Source organism: Diadema antillarum, unplaced genomic scaffold (assembly GCF_040938485.1).
Source record: "Diadema antillarum isolate AM-2024a unplaced genomic scaffold, OU_Dant_1.0 seq00003212_RagTag, whole genome shotgun sequence".
NCBI classification, from domain to species: Eukaryota; Metazoa; Echinodermata; class Echinoidea; order Diadematoida; family Diadematidae; genus Diadema; species Diadema antillarum.
The window spans coordinates 43,401-63,156 of NW_027273797.1; the positions used below are offsets into that span (position 1 = coordinate 43,401).

The following is a 19,756-nucleotide window of genomic DNA, read 5'->3' on the forward strand; positions in this document are numbered from 1 at the left end:
AAGGCTTCACCAAGCTCAATGGTGTCATCACTAAAATGGTCATCCTCAAAACGCAAGATGTAGTCATCATATAATGCCTTAGAGTCATCAGTCAAGCCCTGGATGTACTTTGTGCGGCAGCCACGAGGAATGTTATGGTGTGATGATGATTTTACCAGGGGTAGCAGGAAGATCTAGAATAGCAGAGTCTAGGTCATCAGAGAAGCCCTTCCAGCCGGCTTTCTTGAGATTGAAACGTCGCCTGGGTTGTACCCCCGCCTCCATCGTGAGCTGTTGAAAGAAGGAGGGAGCTTGGCATCATGAATGAGACACAGTTGGTTGGAGTCTGCCCAGCTCTCGACTAGCTCACCATCTTCATTAGTTTCAGCATGACCCCAATTGACATGATTGGCTGTTAAAGTCTCCTGTGACAACATGATGCGACCGCTGGTGACATCAGAAAGAATGTCAAATATGATGGAAGGAAATTTATACACCGAACTGACAGATATTCCCTTGGTGTTGAAGGTAATGATTTCAGTGTCATCCGTATCAGAAATATATATCTTGTCAGCATACAGCCCATTGCGTACGAATACTTCACTTCCATACTAGTCGTGTGGCCTCTCAGCAATGAGGGTCATACCCGAGATGCGAGGACATTCCCGTGAAGGTCCGCGATGCGTCTCTTGGAGACAGAGGATATCACAACTATGCTTGGTGCATAGATCTGCCAAAAGATCTTGTTTGGCGCCAGTTAGTCCTTGGATGTTCAATGATATTATACTCAAGGCCGGCCCTGACAAGGGCTTATGCTTGCGACATTGGGCATCATCGACAGTTCTAAGGTCTTGTTGAGTCATGATAATGATGTGGGATAATTGTTGATAGCGTAGTGTAGTTGAAGGATTCGCAAATGGAAAACACCTGACAGGGACCGCGATGTGAACGCTTCTTCAGTGGCCCCCACCCACTACTGTCAATCTGGAAATTTTCACAGTATGTTGATTTTTACCAATTTTGCGCTATTTTTGCCCAGTGCGATGTGAACGCTTCTTCAGTGGCCCCCATCCACTACTGTCAATGTGGAAATTTTCACAGTATGTTGATTTTCACCAATTATGCGCTCTTTTTGGCCAGTGCGAATTCAAATAAGTGAGAATATGTCTTCACCATTTTCTATGCACATTTTGAACGGGTTGAATTGTGCGCTTTGTCAATGATACTGCTACATAGTACAGGCAGGTTTACCTGTGACTGTACAAGAGTACAAGAGTGTGTAGATATCTGTGCAGTAATGTTATGCGTGTGTGTCCTCGTACATACTGCATTGAGCGTATGCATAGAGTGACGCTTGATATATAATGCTACATGAAGCACTTCCATTTGCGCAAAACACTTAAAGAACTTTGAGCGCTTCTTACCTTTGTGTAGGCCTACACACCATGCATTCCAATTTGAATGTATGCGTGTACATGGTAAGTATATTAGTATGTGATCAAATATGTGTACCGGTACTTGTGTATCTTGTTTATCATGTACAAAATGATCATGGGAAATTATTGAATATATTACATTTCATCTTTTGACAGCAAAATATTGTGATAGAGGATGTAATGTTTTATGTTCCACACGGGGTGCCTCAGGGGTCACGCCCTGGCCCCCTTCTTTTTACACTTCATACAAGTAATCTATAGCTGATCAAGGGTATTCAAAGTCGTTTTCCAAATGTTTTATGTCATTGATATGCTGACGACACACAGTTGTATAGTTTATTCAGTCCTGATGGTGAACAACACATTGAAAGTATTTCAAACTTAGAATCCTGTACCAGTATATGTTATGTCTGTTCTGGGATGTCCAAACATAAGTTAATGCTTAAGGATGGGAAGACCGAGTTTCTTGTTGTTGGGACACCAAGACAAGTAGCAAAGCTGGATATTAAGAAGATATCAGTTGGAGATTTGGAAGTAAAACCATCAAGCTCTGTGAAAAACCTGGGTGTATGGCTTGATTCTCGTTTAAACATGGAGAAGCATATATCGACCACATGTAAGTCTGCTTTTTATATGTTGCATAACTTGCGTCACATTCATAGATATTTGAGCCAGGAAGACGCTGAAACTCTCATTCACGCATTTATTAGCAGTAGGCTTGATTGTTGTAATTGGCTATTGTTTGGCTTGCCAGATTCACAGATAACCAAGCTTCAGCATGTTCAGAATGCATGTGTGAGACTTGTGTCCAGTTCGTCTAAATCTTCACATATTACACCCGTTTTGATGAAGTTACATTGGTAGCCAGTAAGGCAGAGAATTGCTTTTAACCCGTTTCACACTGAATTCTAAAATCCCCATAGAATTAATACACAGGCCGCCACGTTCCGGTATGGAACAGGTTAAGATTTTACATACATCAGGACTGTAAATCGCTCAAGACAAGTGATATGTTCAGATGAAACATAGACTGCTTGGAATGGATGATCCACCAAGTGAAGGAATTCTTGTGTCACTTCAGGATAAGATTTCCAGACCCCCCATGTACTTTTCTGCCCTTTTCCAAAGAAGCAAGACGAGGTATCACAACCTGTGTAAGCATGAAACAGAGGCAGCGCTCGTGACTTGTCATCTCCAAGATTTTGCAAAATGTTATTGATGTTGTATTGACAGAAGTTCTTTCCCATACCAAATACCACCCAAATGTCAATGTCAGGATGTGCAATGAACAATGATCAAAACTGGCCGATGAGAATAACAAGAATGTCTGTATCCCCTGTTCAGATTACAATCTTCTTTGACCCTCCACTGCATGCTGAAGATGAACTGCGATTTGTGTATCTGCTTCTTCATGTGTGCAATCACTAAAGTACCTGAAATGTCATTAAAGAGAAAAAAAGAAAGACTTTGAATTCTCTACTCTGCCCATGGACCCATAGATACATGTGTCTTAAAGTTTCATGGATAATAATACTTCAAGATTAATGATATCTTATGATGCAATTCCCAAACTTCCCTTTCATCAAGCTTTTGTGTGAATGCATTGGTTGTAATTACACAAAATATATCTTAATCTTATGATTATCAATCTTATAATTATCAGAGTTAGCATAAGTCTAAATCAGAAGCACATAAAGAATAATGTACCTGAGGTTATATATAGCTCCTTGTCTTTAGGACACTCTAGTTCAGCCACTGTCTGTGTCAGGAATGCGAACAGCTCTTCTTTGTTTAATGCTGTCTTGGAGGAAGTATTTCCAGGTGACTGGCATTTTGGTCGTGGGTGCTACTTTTCTGCGCAATCTACTTCCATGTTTCTGCCGAGTAGATTCCTAGATGCTGCAGGCTAAATATAGGTCCCATACCAAGTCTAGTCATTTGATCCCTTTCAATTCACAGTCCAGAATGGGCTTGAACACTGTTCTTGCATAGTCATCAAATGTAGACACAGATGATGTTGGCAACCCATGAATTGGAGCTGCACCATCAAAAATCTTACAGTCTATGTGTGCCGGAGGCTCTCCTTGTCCATTTGTGTCCAGACGTGGTAGTAATTTGGACTTGCTTGATGTCAAGCGCAGTTTCCCACTATTTGATAGAAATGGTGGGTATACCTGATTCTTGTGGCTTAGGAATCTCTGGGTCACCATCACGCAGCTGGTTTGTGATGTACATATGACCAAAGAGGCTCACATCATTCTGAAGAGATGTAATTTTTGCAGTTTTGTGATTCCTGTGTGTCTTCATTGGTGTCTTGAAAAGCAGAAGATCATTTTTTTTGATTGGTGCATGGATGGTTTTGGTTTCTTCAATGAACATTTCCCGCTTGTACGCTTAATACTGATTGGAACCAAGTTCTTTGATATGCTGTATTGTCTCTACCACTGATTTATCAGCACATACCCAAGAGTGCAAGACCAACAATTCAGAATGATCCTCAAGGAAAGAGGTGATTGCTGAGATGCATGATATGCAGCTTATGAGATCACTTTACCTTTCTCATGTGTTTGTCTGTCAAGGAGTTCAGAGGCATGCTGAATCCATTTCCTTCTTTTTCTCTTGCTTTTTGAAGCTTTCCATCTACAGTTGTCATGGTAAGCTGTGGAACATTGGCAGATGATGCTTTGAGATGGACTGATTCAACTATGCTATTCGAATCAAGCAGTTGAGGTTTCTCATTTGGATTTGCAGAAAGAAACCACTGTGATACCCGCCTACGTCCAGGATGATATTGTGTTGGAAATTGGATGACACGTATGCATCTTCCATAGAACAATCCTTTAGCTGTAGTGGATGACAGATTATGATCAATTTTATCTAGTGCCCCAACTGTAAAAATGCCTTTCCTTAGAATGGATGGGCACACACTGTTTTTTAGTTGTAAACTGCTTGCACATTGCAACTGACAATATCTTCTCCAACTGTAGAATTCCGTCATATGAGCAACGTCCTCGCCAGGCGTTTTACGCGTGGCGGGCGCGCCACGCGTGAATTGTGGCAGCCAATTTTGCGCCACGCGTGAATTGTGGCGACCAATTTTGCGCCACGCGTAAATTTGGACTACCACGCGTAATCTTCAGAGTTTTTGTTATCTTCCTTTCCCATTTTTTCATGTTTCCCATTTAAAAAAAAATAAATCTTTTGCAGTTTCCTTCGAACGCATGCTCGACAGTTACTTGCTCGGCGCTCGCTTTAGCGGCAAGATCGTCGATCGTGTGCGATGTACCCGCATCGCACGCGGTCGACCTATTACTGATTCCACTTTGCTTGCCAGCATACGCAGGTGCACAAGTGAGCGCACCACGTTCACCGAGATTCCGGTGCAGAAAATTTACGGGCGCTTCTCTCCGATCACTGTGAGTTGCATGCCACTGTTACTACACGTGAACGCGCGCAATCCCCGGAGCAGCAGATCGCAGATCGAGCCATGTGCGAGTGATCCAGCAAGCAAAGCTTCCAATGTTTGGAAGCACAAACTAGTATTGTACTCAGCAGCTCTAAAATTTGTATTTTTTTATTTCATACGTTTCAACCTCCTTTTTTTCGGTTGTTTGTCTTTTATTTTTGGAAATGGAACAGCGTTATCAAACAATCGGCTCCGTAAGATGCTAAAATCAATGTCGGATGACCTCTTTGTCGTTCAGAAATGAATAACAATAATATTCAACTCCGTACGATAATAAAACACATGTATGATGTTTGCTCTCATGTTCGAAAGTAGATAGCAATAACATTCAGCTCCGGAAGATGCTAAAACTAGAAATATCACTTAAGGTGATTAATACCCCCGCCCCGTGACGACAGTCTTACCCAAGGAATGATCTTTCCTTGATCTTCTGCCATTTAAATGCCGTTACCATGGCAACGCAGCTTCCGACACGTCTGAAAAATATGTCTTGCACATCTTCCCACCAAGGCTATTGTGTGTGCCACATTTCATAAGCTTTTGTCAAAAACTGAGGAAGTAGTTCAATCCACAAGATCTTTCCTTGATCTTCCACCATTAATATGCCGTTACCATGGCAACGCAGCTTCCGACATGTCCAAAAAATATGTCTTGCACATCTTCCCACCAAGACCAATGTGTGTGCCACATTTCATGAGCTTCAGTCGAATACAGAGGAAGTAGTTCAATCCGCAAGATCTTTCCTTGATCTTCTGCCATTTATATGCTGTTACCATGGCAACGCAGCTTCCGACACGTCCGAAAAATATGTCTTCCACATCTTCCCACCAAGATCAAGGTGTGTGCCACATTTCATAAGCTTTGGTCAAAAAACTGAGGAAGTAGTTAAATCCGCAAGATCTTTCCTTGATCTTCTGCCATTAATATGCCGTTACCATGGCAACCTACTTTCGGGTACTGTCAAAAAATGCGTCTTGCACATCTACAACCAAAGGCACACATCTGTACCAAGTTTCATGGAAATTGGGCACAAACTGAGGAAGTAGTTTGCAACACAAAATTTTCCATCATTTTGGCTCATAATATGTGAGCTGTTACCATGGCAACATACTTTTTGTCACTGTCAAGAAATGTGTCATGCTGACCTATATCCTAAGACAAACATTCAATATGAATTCCATGAGAATTGGAAGAACACTGATGAAGCAGTTTTGCCATGAAGCATTTTGCCCTATATTTTACCAATAACATGCCGTTACCATGGCAACGCACTTTTTGCCACTGCTGAAATATGTGTCTTGCACATTAACATATTCAGATGAACATCTGTACCTAATTTCATAAAAATTGATCAAAAACTGTGGGAGGAGTTCGCGACGCAAGATTTGTACCCATTTTTGCCCATAATATGCCGTTACCATGGCAACGTACTTTTGGGTACTGTCAAAAAATACGTCTTGCACATCTACAACCCAAGGCACACATCTGTGCCAAGTTTTATGGGAATCGGTTGAAAACTGAGGAAGTAGTTCGCGACGCAAGATTTGCAACGGACCGACCGCCCGACCGCCCGACCGACCGCCCGACCGCCCGACCGACCGCCCGACCGTCCGCTGATTCCTATATACCCCCTTCAAACTTCGTTTGGCGGGGGTATAATAAATGTCGCATGTTTGCTTTGACGTTCGGAAATGAATAACAATAATATTTAACTCCGTACGATGATAAAATAAATGCCGGATGTTTGCTTTTACGTTCGAAAGTAAATAGCAATAACATTCAGCTCCGGAAGATGCTAAAATAAATGTCGAATGATCCCTTTGACTTTCGGAAATGAATAGCAATAATATTTAACAGTTTACTCCGTATGATGATTAAATAAATGTCGGATGTTTTACTTTCGAAAGTAAATAGCAATAACATTCGGATCCGGATATGATGCCAAAATAAATGTCAGATGACTGCTTTTACGTTTGGAAGTGAATAGCAGTAACATTTGGCTCTGTAGGATGCTTAAATAATTGTCAGATGATTCATTTCACTTTCGGATGCGGGCAACAGTAACATTCGGCTCCGTACGATGATGAAATAAAATAATGTCGGATGTTTACTTTTAAATTTGGAAATGAATATAACGGAAATATTCTGCTCCGTACATGCTAAGATAAATAACAGATTGTTGCTTTTACATTTGGAAATGATTAACGGTATCAATCGGCTCAGTTAGACGATAAAATAAATAAGGGATGTTTCCTTTCACGTTTGGAACTGAATAGGGATAACATTCTGCTCTGTAAGATGCTAAAATGAATGTCGGTTGTTTGCTTTTACATTTGAAAATGATTAACGGTATAACATTCGGCTCTGTAAGGTGCTAAAATACTTGTAAATGTTGGATGATTGCTTTTACAATCAGAAATGAATAACGGTAACTTTCGGCTATTTACAATGCTAAAACAAATGTCGGATGTTTACATTTTAATGTCTACAAAATAATGCTCCCACTTTCTCATTTCAAACGTAAGTTTTGACCACCTAAATAGGCATCAACTTTTATAACAATCTATAAACCTATGTTGAATCTTAGAACTCAGAATAAGCCATGCGTTTTTATATATAGGCTTTTTTTTAATTTGATTTGATTTTAAACATCATCATTGTCCCAAGTATTCCAGTTTCTTTTCCCATGATTGAAATCAGATTGTCTGCCATAACGATGATTGCTAAATGTCTCGCTGTGTGTCGATGTGCCGATGTGCGAAACACGTGCCATGTGCTCTTGCCTTGTTTGAGGCTACTTCAAGTTCAATGAATCGAATGCGCCGCAGCTGCGCTTTATGGCTTGATTGCGGTAACAGTTTACATTCGATACGAAGAAATCGTCATGTCTTGTACGAGCAAAAACAAAACCAAACAAAAGCAAGCAAGCAAACAAACAGACAAGACATAACAAAACGAGAAACAAACGAATGTTGATAGCCAAATCATCTCCGTATATAGTGGACCGTCACAGTTCACAGGTGAAATTCTTTCAAGCTTTGAAAAGTAATACGCAGTCTTAATGAGCCTGAAATTGTCTAATCGGGTAGTGGCTGCATATCACATACTCGTAGTGAATTTCTGTCTGCAATCGAGACGTGTCCTTTCATAATTACTGTCTTTCTGTGATTCAATAAATCGAGTGATTAATCAATCCCTTTCTATAGTTCAGGAACATCTAAAATAATCAAGTATACACTATTATCCCGGATTATGATCGACTGTTCGATGTTTCTACTATAGGCCAAAAGAAAGACTAAATTAATAGAATCATGATCCTTGTAATGATTCCTTTAATTCTATTCTCGAGCTAGTTCTTCGATCGATATTTCCAGGCTATTTACACTCTGTTTATTAACAGAATTCTAGTGCGCGCATTCTTTCGTCTGGCACCTGCGTCTGGCACCTGGTTTTGTGGAAATTTCTGCAAAAGGGGGGTGGGGGTGGGAGGATGTCAAGCGTCTTCGATCCCAAGAGAATGCATGTTTATCTTTCGCTTCTATTTGTTGTCGTATTTCCCCACGGTGGCTATTCTTTGCTAGCAATTAGCAGTTAGATTCAACTTTACGAAGGTTGCTAGCACGTGGTTCTTTTTGTTGTGAGGGAGACATGTACATAATTTTTATTTTCATCATTCATTGGAGGGGAAATACAGCAAAAGAGGGAGACATGAAATAAGACGAAGACGTATATGCATGTTCTCCTAAATTGCGTGATCTTTGAAGTATATTATAATATAATGGAAAAATAGACGAAAGAATAAAATGTGATGCAAACCTTCACTTTATTACTTGATAAGTACTAACAATTATAAACGAAATCATGATTTCGTTCGGACTCTATAAATGCCACATTTTAGTGACATAAAGCGTTGATATAGTGTGATGTCACGGACTCTGCGATCAGTTTGTTCCACTCATCCTTTCTTCTTTTAAATTATTTTCTCTTTTTTTTTCTCTTAAATTTCGCGATTCTTGAATGATAAAATAAAATGAACTCTAGATAAGTCACATTCTCAGCGACGCAAGAAAGCTTTGATAAAACGCAGCTTTCAGATGACGGGATGCCGGGCTTCTGTTATCTTGTTGCACCGATATTTTCTTCTTATTCCATTTTTCTTCAAATCAGTGAAATCCTTGAAATAAAAAAAAAGAACTTAATATAGCGCAAAAGAAAGTATGAAAGCAATGCAAACTCTCACTTCATTGAGTGATAAGTATCCACAATATTGTCATAAAAGAATAGATAATTTCGGAGATTTTTTGAAGTCACATTTAGTGCGAGGACGCTGACTCTGCGCTCAGTTTGTTCCACTAATACTTGCTTCTTTTAATCTTTTCTTAGTCACGTGATAAATATCAACAATCATGTCATGAAAGAAAAGAATTTCGGACACTTAAGTCACTTCACAGAGACGTTTAGTTAAACTAAATGCAGAGTTGATAGAGCATGGATGCTGCTTCATTACGACAGTTGCACTATTTTTTTCTTCTTCATCATCTTCGTTTTCTTTCCACATTCTTCTAAATAGCGTGATTTTTTAAGAACAGAACAAAAAAAATGAGACGAAAGGAAATAGTGAAAAGATGCAAACCTTCACTTTAGTTACATGATGAATAACAACAATTATGTCATTGTATGATGAAAGAAAACATAATTTCGGACACTGGAAGTCACATTTTCAGCACCGCAAAGTTAAGCTAACGCAGCTTTGATACCGCGATGCCGTTTTGTTATACTTGCATCAATATTTTCTTCTTTTTCTTTTCTTTTTCAAAACTTCTTCCTTTGCTCATTTTTTCTTCTTAATCGTGTGAGACTTGAAATAGAGAAAGAAACGCACAAAAATAAAGGATGAAAGCGATGCAAACTTGCACTTTATTACGTGACAAGTATCAACAATATTGCATTAAAGGAAAGATAATTACTAAGACTTTTAGTCACATTTTCAGCAACGCAAAGTTAACGTAAACGCAGCTTTTATGGTGGGTTGACGCTTCGTTATAGGCTAGTAGCACCAATATTTTCTTCCTTTTTCTTTTTTTCTTCAAATCAGTGCAATCCTTAAAATGAAAAAGAAACGCAAAATAAAGTGTAAAAAATTGATGCAAACCGATACTTTACTAAGTTATATACGTATCCACTATTGTCATAAAAGAAAAGATGATTTCGCAGACTATAAGTCACATTTTCAGCGACGCGGAGCTAAGCTTAACGCAGTGATGCAGGTATACCATGTCTGAAATAAATGAATAAAAAAATCAATCATCTTACCGTTATTCAGAGTTCTAAGATTTAGCAAATAGGCTTATAGATTACTATAAAAGTTAATGCCTATATTTAGGTGATCAAAACTTACGTTTGAAATGAGAAATTGGGATCATTTGCAGACCTTTGTAAACATCCGACATTTCTTTTAGCATTGTAAAGAGCCGAAAGTTTCTGTTATTCATTTGTGATTGTAGAAGCAATCATCCAACATTTACTAATATTTTAGCACCTTACGGAGCCGAATAATACCGTAAATGATTTTTAAATTTAAAAGCAAACAACCGACATTCATTTTAGCATCTTACGGAGCTTCATGAATGTTAAATCCTTATCTATTCAGTTCCGAACGTGAAAGCAAAAACACATCCGCTATCTATTTTAGCATCTAACTGAGCCGATTGATACCGTTAATCATTTCCAAGTGTAAAAGCAATTACAATCTGTTATTTATTTTAGCATCGTACGGAGCAGAATATTAACGTTTTTCATTTCCAAATTTAAAAGCAAACATCCGACATTATTTTATTATCGTACTGAGCCGAATGTTACTGCTGTCCACTTCCAAAAGTGAAATGAATCATCTGGAAATTATTTTAGCATCGTACGGAGCCGAATGTTATACTATTTTTTATTTTTGAACGTCAAGGCAGATATCAGATATTTACTTTATTATCAAACGCAGCTGAACGTTACTGTTATTCATTTCGAAATTTAAAAGCAAACATCAGACAGTTATTTTAGCATCGTACAGAGTTGAATATTACTGATATTCACTTCCGAACGTAAAAGCACTCATCTGATATTTATTTTAGCTTCTTCCGGAGCTAAATTTTATTGTTATTTATACCTTCGAACGTAAAAACAAATTTCCGGCATTCATTTTATCATCGTACGGAGTTGAATACTATTGTTATTCATTTCCGAACGTCAAAGCAAACATCAAACATTAAATTTACCACCGAACGCAACTAAATGTTACTGTTATTCGTTCCGAAATTTAAAAGCAAACATCCGACAGTTATCTTTGCATCGTATGGAGCCGATTGTTACCGCTGTTCATTTCCGAACGTAAAAGCACTCATCTGACATTTATTTTACCATCTTCCGGAGCTGAAAGTTATTGTTATTTACTTTCTAACATAAAAGCAAACATCAGACGTTTATTTCATCATCGTACGGAGTTGAATAGTATTGTTATTCATTTCCGAACGTCAAAGGGATCATTCGATATTTATTTTAGTATCTTCCGGAGCTAAATGTTATTGTTATTTACTTTCGAACGTAAAAACAAACTTCCAGCATTCATTTTATCATCGTACGGAGTTGAATACTGCAAAAGTGTATTGTAATTCATTTCCGAATTTCAAAGCAAACATCAAACATTAAATTTACCATCGAACGCAACTAAAATGTTACTGTTATTCATTTCGAAATTTAAACGCAAACATCCGACAGTTATCTTAGCATCGTATGGAGCCGATTGTTACCGCTGTTCATTTCCAAAAGCAAAGGCAAACATCCGACATTTATCTTATTATCGTACGGAGCCGAATGTTATACTGTTTTTGATTTTTCAATGTCAAGGCAGACATCAGATATTTACTTTATCATCAAACGCAGCTGAACGTTACTGTTATTCATTTCGAAATTTAAAAGCAAACATCCGACAGTTATTTCAGCATCGTATGGAGCAGAATATTACTGCTATTCACTTCCGAACGTAAAACACTCATCTGACATTTATTTTAGCTTCTTCCGGAGCTAAATTTTATTGTTATTTATACCTTCGAACGTAAAAACAAATTTCCGGCATTCATTTTATCATCGTACGGAGTTGAATACTATTGTTATTCATTTCCGAACGTCAAAGCAAACATCAAACATTAAATTTACCACCGAACGCAACTAAATATTACTGTATTCATTTAGAAATTTAAAAGCAAACATCCGACAGTTATCTTTGCATTGTATGGAGCCGATTGTTACCGCTGTTCATTTCCGAACGTAAAAGCACTCATCTGACATTTATTTTACCATCTTCCGGAGCTGAAAGTTATTGTTATTTACTTTCGAACATAAATGCAAACAACAGACGTTTATTTCATCATCGTACGGAGTTGAAAAGAATTGTTATTCATTTCCGAACGTCAAAGGGATCATGCGATATTTATTTTAGTATCTTCCGGAGCTAAATGTTATTGTTATTTACTTTCGAACGTAAGAACAAACTGCCGGCATTCATTTTATCATCGTTCGGAGTTGAATACTATTGCTATTCATTTCCGAATGTCAAAGCAAACATCAAACATAAAATTTACCATCGAACGCAACTAAATGTTACTGTTATTCATTTCGAAATTTAAAAGCAAACATCCGACAGTTATCTTGGCATCGTATGGAGCCGATTGTTACCGCTTTTCATTTCCAAAAGCAAAGGCAAACATCCGACTTTTTTGGTGACCCCGGGGAACCGTTAGTGTCGAGCCCAGCATATTATATAAAATCTGTTACAAACGGAGGGATGCTTTCGGACACTTTTAGTACCATTTTTTTAGCTACGAAGCTGTAACGTTATAACGCAGAGTCGACAGTGCGATATCGCACCAATTTTGTCCCTTTTTCTCTCTCTTTCTGTTTTGTTTTGTTTTTGCATGCTTCTCGCGCACGCGCATGTCGGTGTGTAAGCGCCGTTTCTTCTCCCGACGACCCGACCACGTGTTCAGTTTGAGCCACCACGCGTAAATATTTCAAACTACCTGACGGCACTTTTCCGCCACGCGTACTTCATTTTCTGGCGAGGACGCTGCAGAAGGTACGGGGGAATACTTTTACCCATAATATATGTCAGTGACGAGTCGAGGAAATGTGCACTTTTTTCAAAAAGTAAAATTTTGTGAAATTCTCTTTATATTTTCCTTTATTATCGTTGTACGCATGTGACATCATACACTCTAGTAGTCTTCTCATTCAGCAGTGACTGCGCAGATACTTCAAAAATTCATAACTTTGAACGGATTGTCCGATATTCCCCAAACTTTCACTGATGTGGTCTACAAATATTGCTGCATTCACTCAATCCACATGTATATGAAGGTGGACTTGTCCTTTCAGCTGAAAGAAAGCATGTTGTATCAACACATTCTGGCCATGATTAATATTAACTTTCAAAGCAGTAGCATTACCCCTTAAAAAGTTATTAGCTTCTAAAGTGAAGAGTGTGCAGAGGATTTCAAGAAATGAAAGGGGCCCCTAAGACATACCTGATCATTCTACTCTCCTCCAAAAAAGGGTTGTAGAAAAACTGGAGAAAACATACTATCACATTCACGTTATGATCCCAAACCAAAGATTAATGTAGAAGAAGGATAGCTCTCTCAGAAAATATGAAAAACTCAAGATTGAGTCGGTTGACCTATTTCACCTTTTTCGAGTCCTAACATAAAATCAAGGAGTGCAACTTTTTGTTTGTTTTGTGATGCATGGTCACATTTTATAATACAAGTCTAAAAAAAAAAAACTACATTAGTTTGACTTCATAGGTTGAAGTAAATGTGCAATATTGTGCACTGTAACGCCATCTATTTTCTGTGTAGGGCCTACTTGTTCAAGCCTGGAAAACACTAGTGAAAAATCTGTGAGAAAGCCGAATGAGCGAGTGCTCAAGTTTGTATACTTTTTCACATTGATATGTTCAAATAAAAACTTGTCATATATAGGCTGACTTGCTCACTTTTACCAGCCTACTGATCAACGGCGTAGCCAGGATTTGATCTTGGGGGAGCAGGTAGTCTGCAAGGGAGCGAAGCAACTGAGCCCGAGCAAGCGGAGCGAGTGGGGGGGGGGAGGGTGTGGGAGGGTGGTGTCCCCCCTCCCACGGTGAGAACTTTTTGGATTTTGATGTTGTAAATGGTGCAATTTGATGCAATTTTTTTGTGTGTTTTATCGACTTGAAAGAGTCTCACTTGTTTAAGGTAGCAATATATTTTGATGTAGATTATCATTGAACAATTTGTCTATATAAAAAGTTATCATTTAATTAAACTTCTTGATCTTACAATGAATATCATGAACGCTGTCTGTTCAGCAATCAAACAGAAAAAGCGTGCACACGAGGATGTAGATAAGGGACATTTCTCCTCCAACACGAAGGTGATTCTGCATTTTCAGACCTGAAATTCAGCGATCTGGTGCAAACTTTTGGTGCAATACTTAGATTTTTTTCCAGTGCCAAATAATAATGGAAATAGATAGGGCTTTCTCAGGGAAGTGTTAAAATCACAGAATTTAGCTCTTATTCCGAATGTGCATCATGTGTATATGTGCAAAGTCTAGTGAGTTAGAGCTTAGGGGGAGGGTATGGGAGGGGGATTCCCCTCCCGCTCAACGGAGCTTTTGCGTTTTTAGAATTGCAATAAAGTGGAATAGGTAATAGAAAGAAATAATTCGGAAAATTGTCATTCCCCAAAGTGTACTAAGTCTATAGTGGGTACCAAGCAATGGAAGGGTGGCAAGATACCTCTTTCATATTCAAGAGAGCTTTTTTTTTCAGTTTTAGAACTGAAATTCACAAGTCTGGCACACACTTTTGTTGGGAATATCTGGAAATTTGTCAATCAGAAGAGCAAGTGTAGCAGCTGTGGAAGGAGATTCTGTATAATTTTCTGAATGCAGGTTAAACGTTTTGGTGGCACACATTTTGGGGCATATATGGAAAACTGTTTATGTTCAAAGTGTAGCCACAGTCTACTTGTATGCACGGGGGGGGGGGGGTCGAGTGTCATCACCACCCTTCCTGTACAATGGAGCTGTTGCCTTTTTTAGGTTGAAATTGAGATATCTCGTACACGCATATTTCTGGTGGAATATTTTGGAAATTATTTAAAAAAAAAACTGATCTGGGGGAACTGAGGGAGAAAAGAGTTGATTAAAAGGGGATATTCTCCTTGTACATGAGGGAACTTTGAGTTTTCGGGAATATGAGTGATAAGTCTTGTGCACTCAGAATGATTCAGAATTTTAGTGAAATATTGAAAGAAAAAAAAATAATGATCCTACAAATGTACTTGATGAAAGGTTGAAAGGGAGAGACCCGCTTCATGTACATGCATACAGTATACACACAATTTTTTCTCCTCCTCCCAAATCCGCTGGTCCAAATCTTGGGGGGGGACTGCCCCATCGCCTTGGCTATGCCAGTGCTACTGATAGTACCCACACATGATAGCTTATGTATGTACCAAATGAAAAAGGTTTCTTGCACTCAAACGTCTTGGATTCTTGTTTGAATTCAACTTTCACTTTGGCTTTAAGCATTGAATCTGCACATTTTATGAAATAAATTGGATAGCGGGATATTCCTATAAACAGTTCTGCAAACCTATATACTGGCAAACACTATTCTTTATAATCGTATACCAGGAGATGGAGATGAGATTCAAATTATAAATTGCCTGTGTAAGCAGTTTAGAATGGATTGGCTAGATAATGTCTACTATAAGTTATGCAGCTTACAAAGATTGCATTTGCCTGTCACATCTGGTGCATGATGTATAGTCACTGATCAATCAAGTGAACAGAAGTGAATGTGATACAATGTAACACATTTTTGTTATACAGATATATAGTATCATCCTTGTTTGCTCTATGGCAGTGAATGATATTTTGCATGCTTTGCTGCTGTGAAGGATAGGGAAACAATATTATCCTCAGCCATAATGCGATGTAGTGTTTATTGTTAAAAAAAAGAAAGAAACACTCCTCAAAATTAGTTGCTCCAGATGCTTATTACTTATTATATAAACCGGTTGGGGAGGGTGCTTGAACACCCCTGAATACCTGATTGTCATGTGGAGGGGTTGGGGATGTTTAAACACCCCAACACCACCTTAATTGTTAAGTACTGGTATGATCTTCGGGATATTGTGTTTGCTTACATTCCCACTGTAATACGAGCAAACTTAACTTGATCCCTTGATTTGACAGATAGACTGAGCAAAGTTATATTTGCTCAAAGGAATTTTTTTTTGTCCAAAATGAATATAAACCGGACATTTCACAACAAAGAGGTGAAGTTTTCAATTTGTTCAGAAGTTGTTTCATAATTTGATGTCTCATTGAATTTGTAAAGGTTTCATTCATTCATTGATACTTTGCAATACAGTTATTCTATCATTCAATATCATTTGGCTTTCCAGCATGCACCTGTGAGCATCTCTCTATAGTGGATATCCTGGTTAAGAGTGGAGCAGATGTCAATGCAAAGGACTTGGATGGCTGCAAACCTACTGACAACACATTGAAGAAAGACATTCACAAACTTATAACAGAGAGTGTATCTGATGTCAGTTAGAAAACAGCCAAACCGGCTTGCTGTGCGTATTGACCTTCCTGTATGAAGTACCATGGCTGATTTTGTACATTTAATGCCATAACATTAACAAAAACCAACGTGACTGTGTTCTCACCAGGTCACATGAGAAGAACAGTGGGCATTACTCATAATACTGTCCCAGCTATGTATTGAAAATGCATGAATTCAGATCAAGTTTTGCAGAGTTGGTTGTGTATTACTTTGTTAAATTCATAGTTGAAATGTATCAATTACTGTACAATTAAAAACATTACAAAGAATCTCCTCTCTGAAATGTGTAAAATCCAAGACATTTGGTGAAAACAGCTTTTGGAAAAATGGCACCATCATTATGGAACAATCTCCCTCTCAGCATTGGATAAATTACCGTAAAGATTTCAATTAATTCAAATCTGTGTTGAATGCTCATCTTTTCGATAATTGTAGTATTTATGTAAACATAGAAATGTGTGGGTGATTTTGTTTCCAGGTATACACGCATAGAGACTATCCTATGGTATTATGCATTTAAGAACTGATGATGATGATTATTATTATTATTATTATCATTATTATTAAATTTGAAATCTTGCAAGCCTGATTATGATTCATATGGAGACATTTTTTGGAAATACACAACTTTACTCTCATGACCTTGGTAGAGAAGACAGGTAATGTCACGCATCATGGATCACCTGTTGTTTTTGTTAGGTGATACGCTGACCTATTGTGTTTGTCAAAATCCTCCCTTTTTTTTTACTTTAGAACTGGCAAAAGGTGTGAATGCTCTATCTCAACAGTAACATGACCAGTTGACATGAAATTTTGCATGTTGATTTGATATGATGATATCCACTGGATCCTACTTTATTTGAGATTAGTTATGTGTGATGTCGTGTAGGCGCCATTTTGTAATTTTGACAGAGCATCAATCATATATCTTCTGAAATAAATGTCATTTTTATAATTTTCACTGGGCATGAAGTTCAACTGACTGCTCATATTCCTGCACAATGCTCTTATCTGCCAGGCTATCAAGACAAGCGTACATAGGCATCAAAATTTTAAATTGCCCAAAATCACTTCCTAACCGATTTTCTGCATGTACGCATCCGTCCTCCCAGTTTCACACAGCAACATGCAAATGCAATTTTTAGCTCACTTTGCGATCATTCATCGTCCGGCGTCTGGTGTGTGTAAACTTTATACCTTTTCATCATCTTGTAAACCCCATGATGGATTTTCACATTCAGCCATCATATTCAGTCATGCTTTTATTGCGAAGAAGTACGAGTCTGTGATTTTTTTACGAGTATTTCGTAAATGAATACCTTTTTTAGATGAATAGAACGGAAATTCACCAGATTCGTCTTTTTGTCTGCTTCATCTCTGTTTGTTTCACTTTTTCTTAATCAGATACTGTTACTCAAGCCAATGGTATTTGCGGACATCAATAGATAGTCATGGCGTGTGTTAACTCCATTTTGTAGGTTTTGTCGAATTGGGCATTCTGTTGACATTCAGCCAAAAAATAAAAGAAAAGATTTGATCAACTTTCAGAAGCATCTGAAGACTTGGTACAAGATATTCCAATGAAGTACGAAGTAGCAAAATATTAATATGTGAACTCTAAAAGTAAATGACTTTTAAGTACCACTGAAACAAAGAAAAATTGTCAAATTCACCTTCTCACCTACTTTCTGTCGCTATATATTTCTTTCACCCTTTCTTCAGTCAAGTAATGTACCAAATTACGCTTGTACCTCAACTGCAATTGAGAACATGAGTAAAGTGAAGTGGGAGTGTGAAGGCTCAATTTTGATTGATTTGTGGAAATTGACATTTTTTTCACACTCAGTACTAGGAGTTATTTCGTGAAACTCGCACAACCATGTTGATTCGTTACACCAATGGTGCTTTTATTGCAAAGAAAAAGTCTGTGATTTTCTCCGTTAAGTAAACAACTTTTTGAGATGCATGAAATGGAAATTCCCAATTCGTCTTTGTGTGTGTGTGTGTGTGTGTGTGTGTGTGTTGTTGTTGTTGTTTTTTTGTGCTTTGACTAAATGGGCAATTTTGTTCAGGTTCAGTCAAGGAAATGATTTCGTCACCCTTCCACTAGCCTTTGACAGTTTCAGCCCATGAGTCATACAGCTCATAAGTCATACAGCCACAAGTTCGACACTGAGGAAATAAAGCCCACAAGTTCGACATCAAGTAAAATAAGCCCATGAGTTATACATGTAGCCCAGGAAAAGGAGAGTTGCTAGGGGATTACTCTCCCTCACCCCCTGAACTATTCAAAATCTTTAATTGTGTTTGCATATTTGAGTGTTTGTGAAAAAATAAACAAAATTGAGAAAACATGCCATAAGATGTTTCAACATTAATTTCGAAAATACCAAAACACCCTTGTTTCTTTTTCTGCAAAACATATACCGGTATACACCTGCTTACAATAAATAAAATGAAATAAAATGATGTGGATATTCCGATCAACCAACAGAATAATACCCAGGTGTGAAATGAAGTTTTACAAGAAAATATTTCACAAGATGGTCAATGTTGCAGTGCACCCCGGCTGTACATGATCTGGAGGGGGAGTAGTCATCTGCATAGATGCTGATTTAGTATACAAAATGTAATTTCACAGAAAATCATATAATTGTCTATTAAGGTAGCTTTAAGGATTCGGAATAAGAAGATGCATCCATGAAAACAGCTGTTCTATTTCACAAAAAATGCACCGTTTTGAGGAGAATGATTCTATAAACACAAGCCACAAATCGAGGTGATTCGCTGGGATATAAAATGTTTTCATCCTTGGAATGTCATACACTATAGATCAAGAAAAAAAAGAACTCTAAGCAGGCAGATATAAGCAGGAGGATAGGATATCTAATAAGGCCTACTGAACTATCGAAATGAGAAAGAAAAAGGGGCAAAAAAAATTACATCCTATTAAATATAGCACGTTGGCATCTAAAATTAAACCATTCATCGTTCTTGTCCTCTTATTTTTTCTGACATTTTTGGGGGGTCCCAACGAAGAGGACAATTTTATTTAAAAAGAATAAAGAAAATTTGTAACAATGTCGCTCCCCGTAGCTTGACAGAATTGCCCTCTAAAAGCCACACGTGTAGACATACATACTTCATGTCGTTGATATGTAGATGGTGTTGTTCAATTAGTTACAATCTCTCGCTGGATAGCGT

The 19,756-nt window shown here is 38.0% G+C and overlaps 1 protein-coding gene and 1 pseudogene across 1 annotated transcript in view; one reads left to right on the forward strand and one right to left on the reverse strand.

The window, feature by feature from the left end:
- LOC139715254 (acyl-CoA-binding domain-containing protein 6-like) overlaps positions 1-19,480 on the forward strand; it is a 44,016-nt gene extending 24,536 nt beyond the window's left edge. Inside the window, exon 3 of the mRNA XM_071626836.1 lies at positions 16,386-19,480. Within this exon, the coding sequence (XP_071482937.1) occupies positions 16,386-16,540 (155 nt within the window). The 3' untranslated portion in view covers positions 16,541-19,480. The remainder of the gene's footprint in view (positions 1-16,385) is intronic.
- On the reverse strand, positions 197-3,650 carry LOC139715253 (uncharacterized; annotated as a pseudogene).
- Positions 19,481-19,756: the final 276 nt, after the last annotated feature.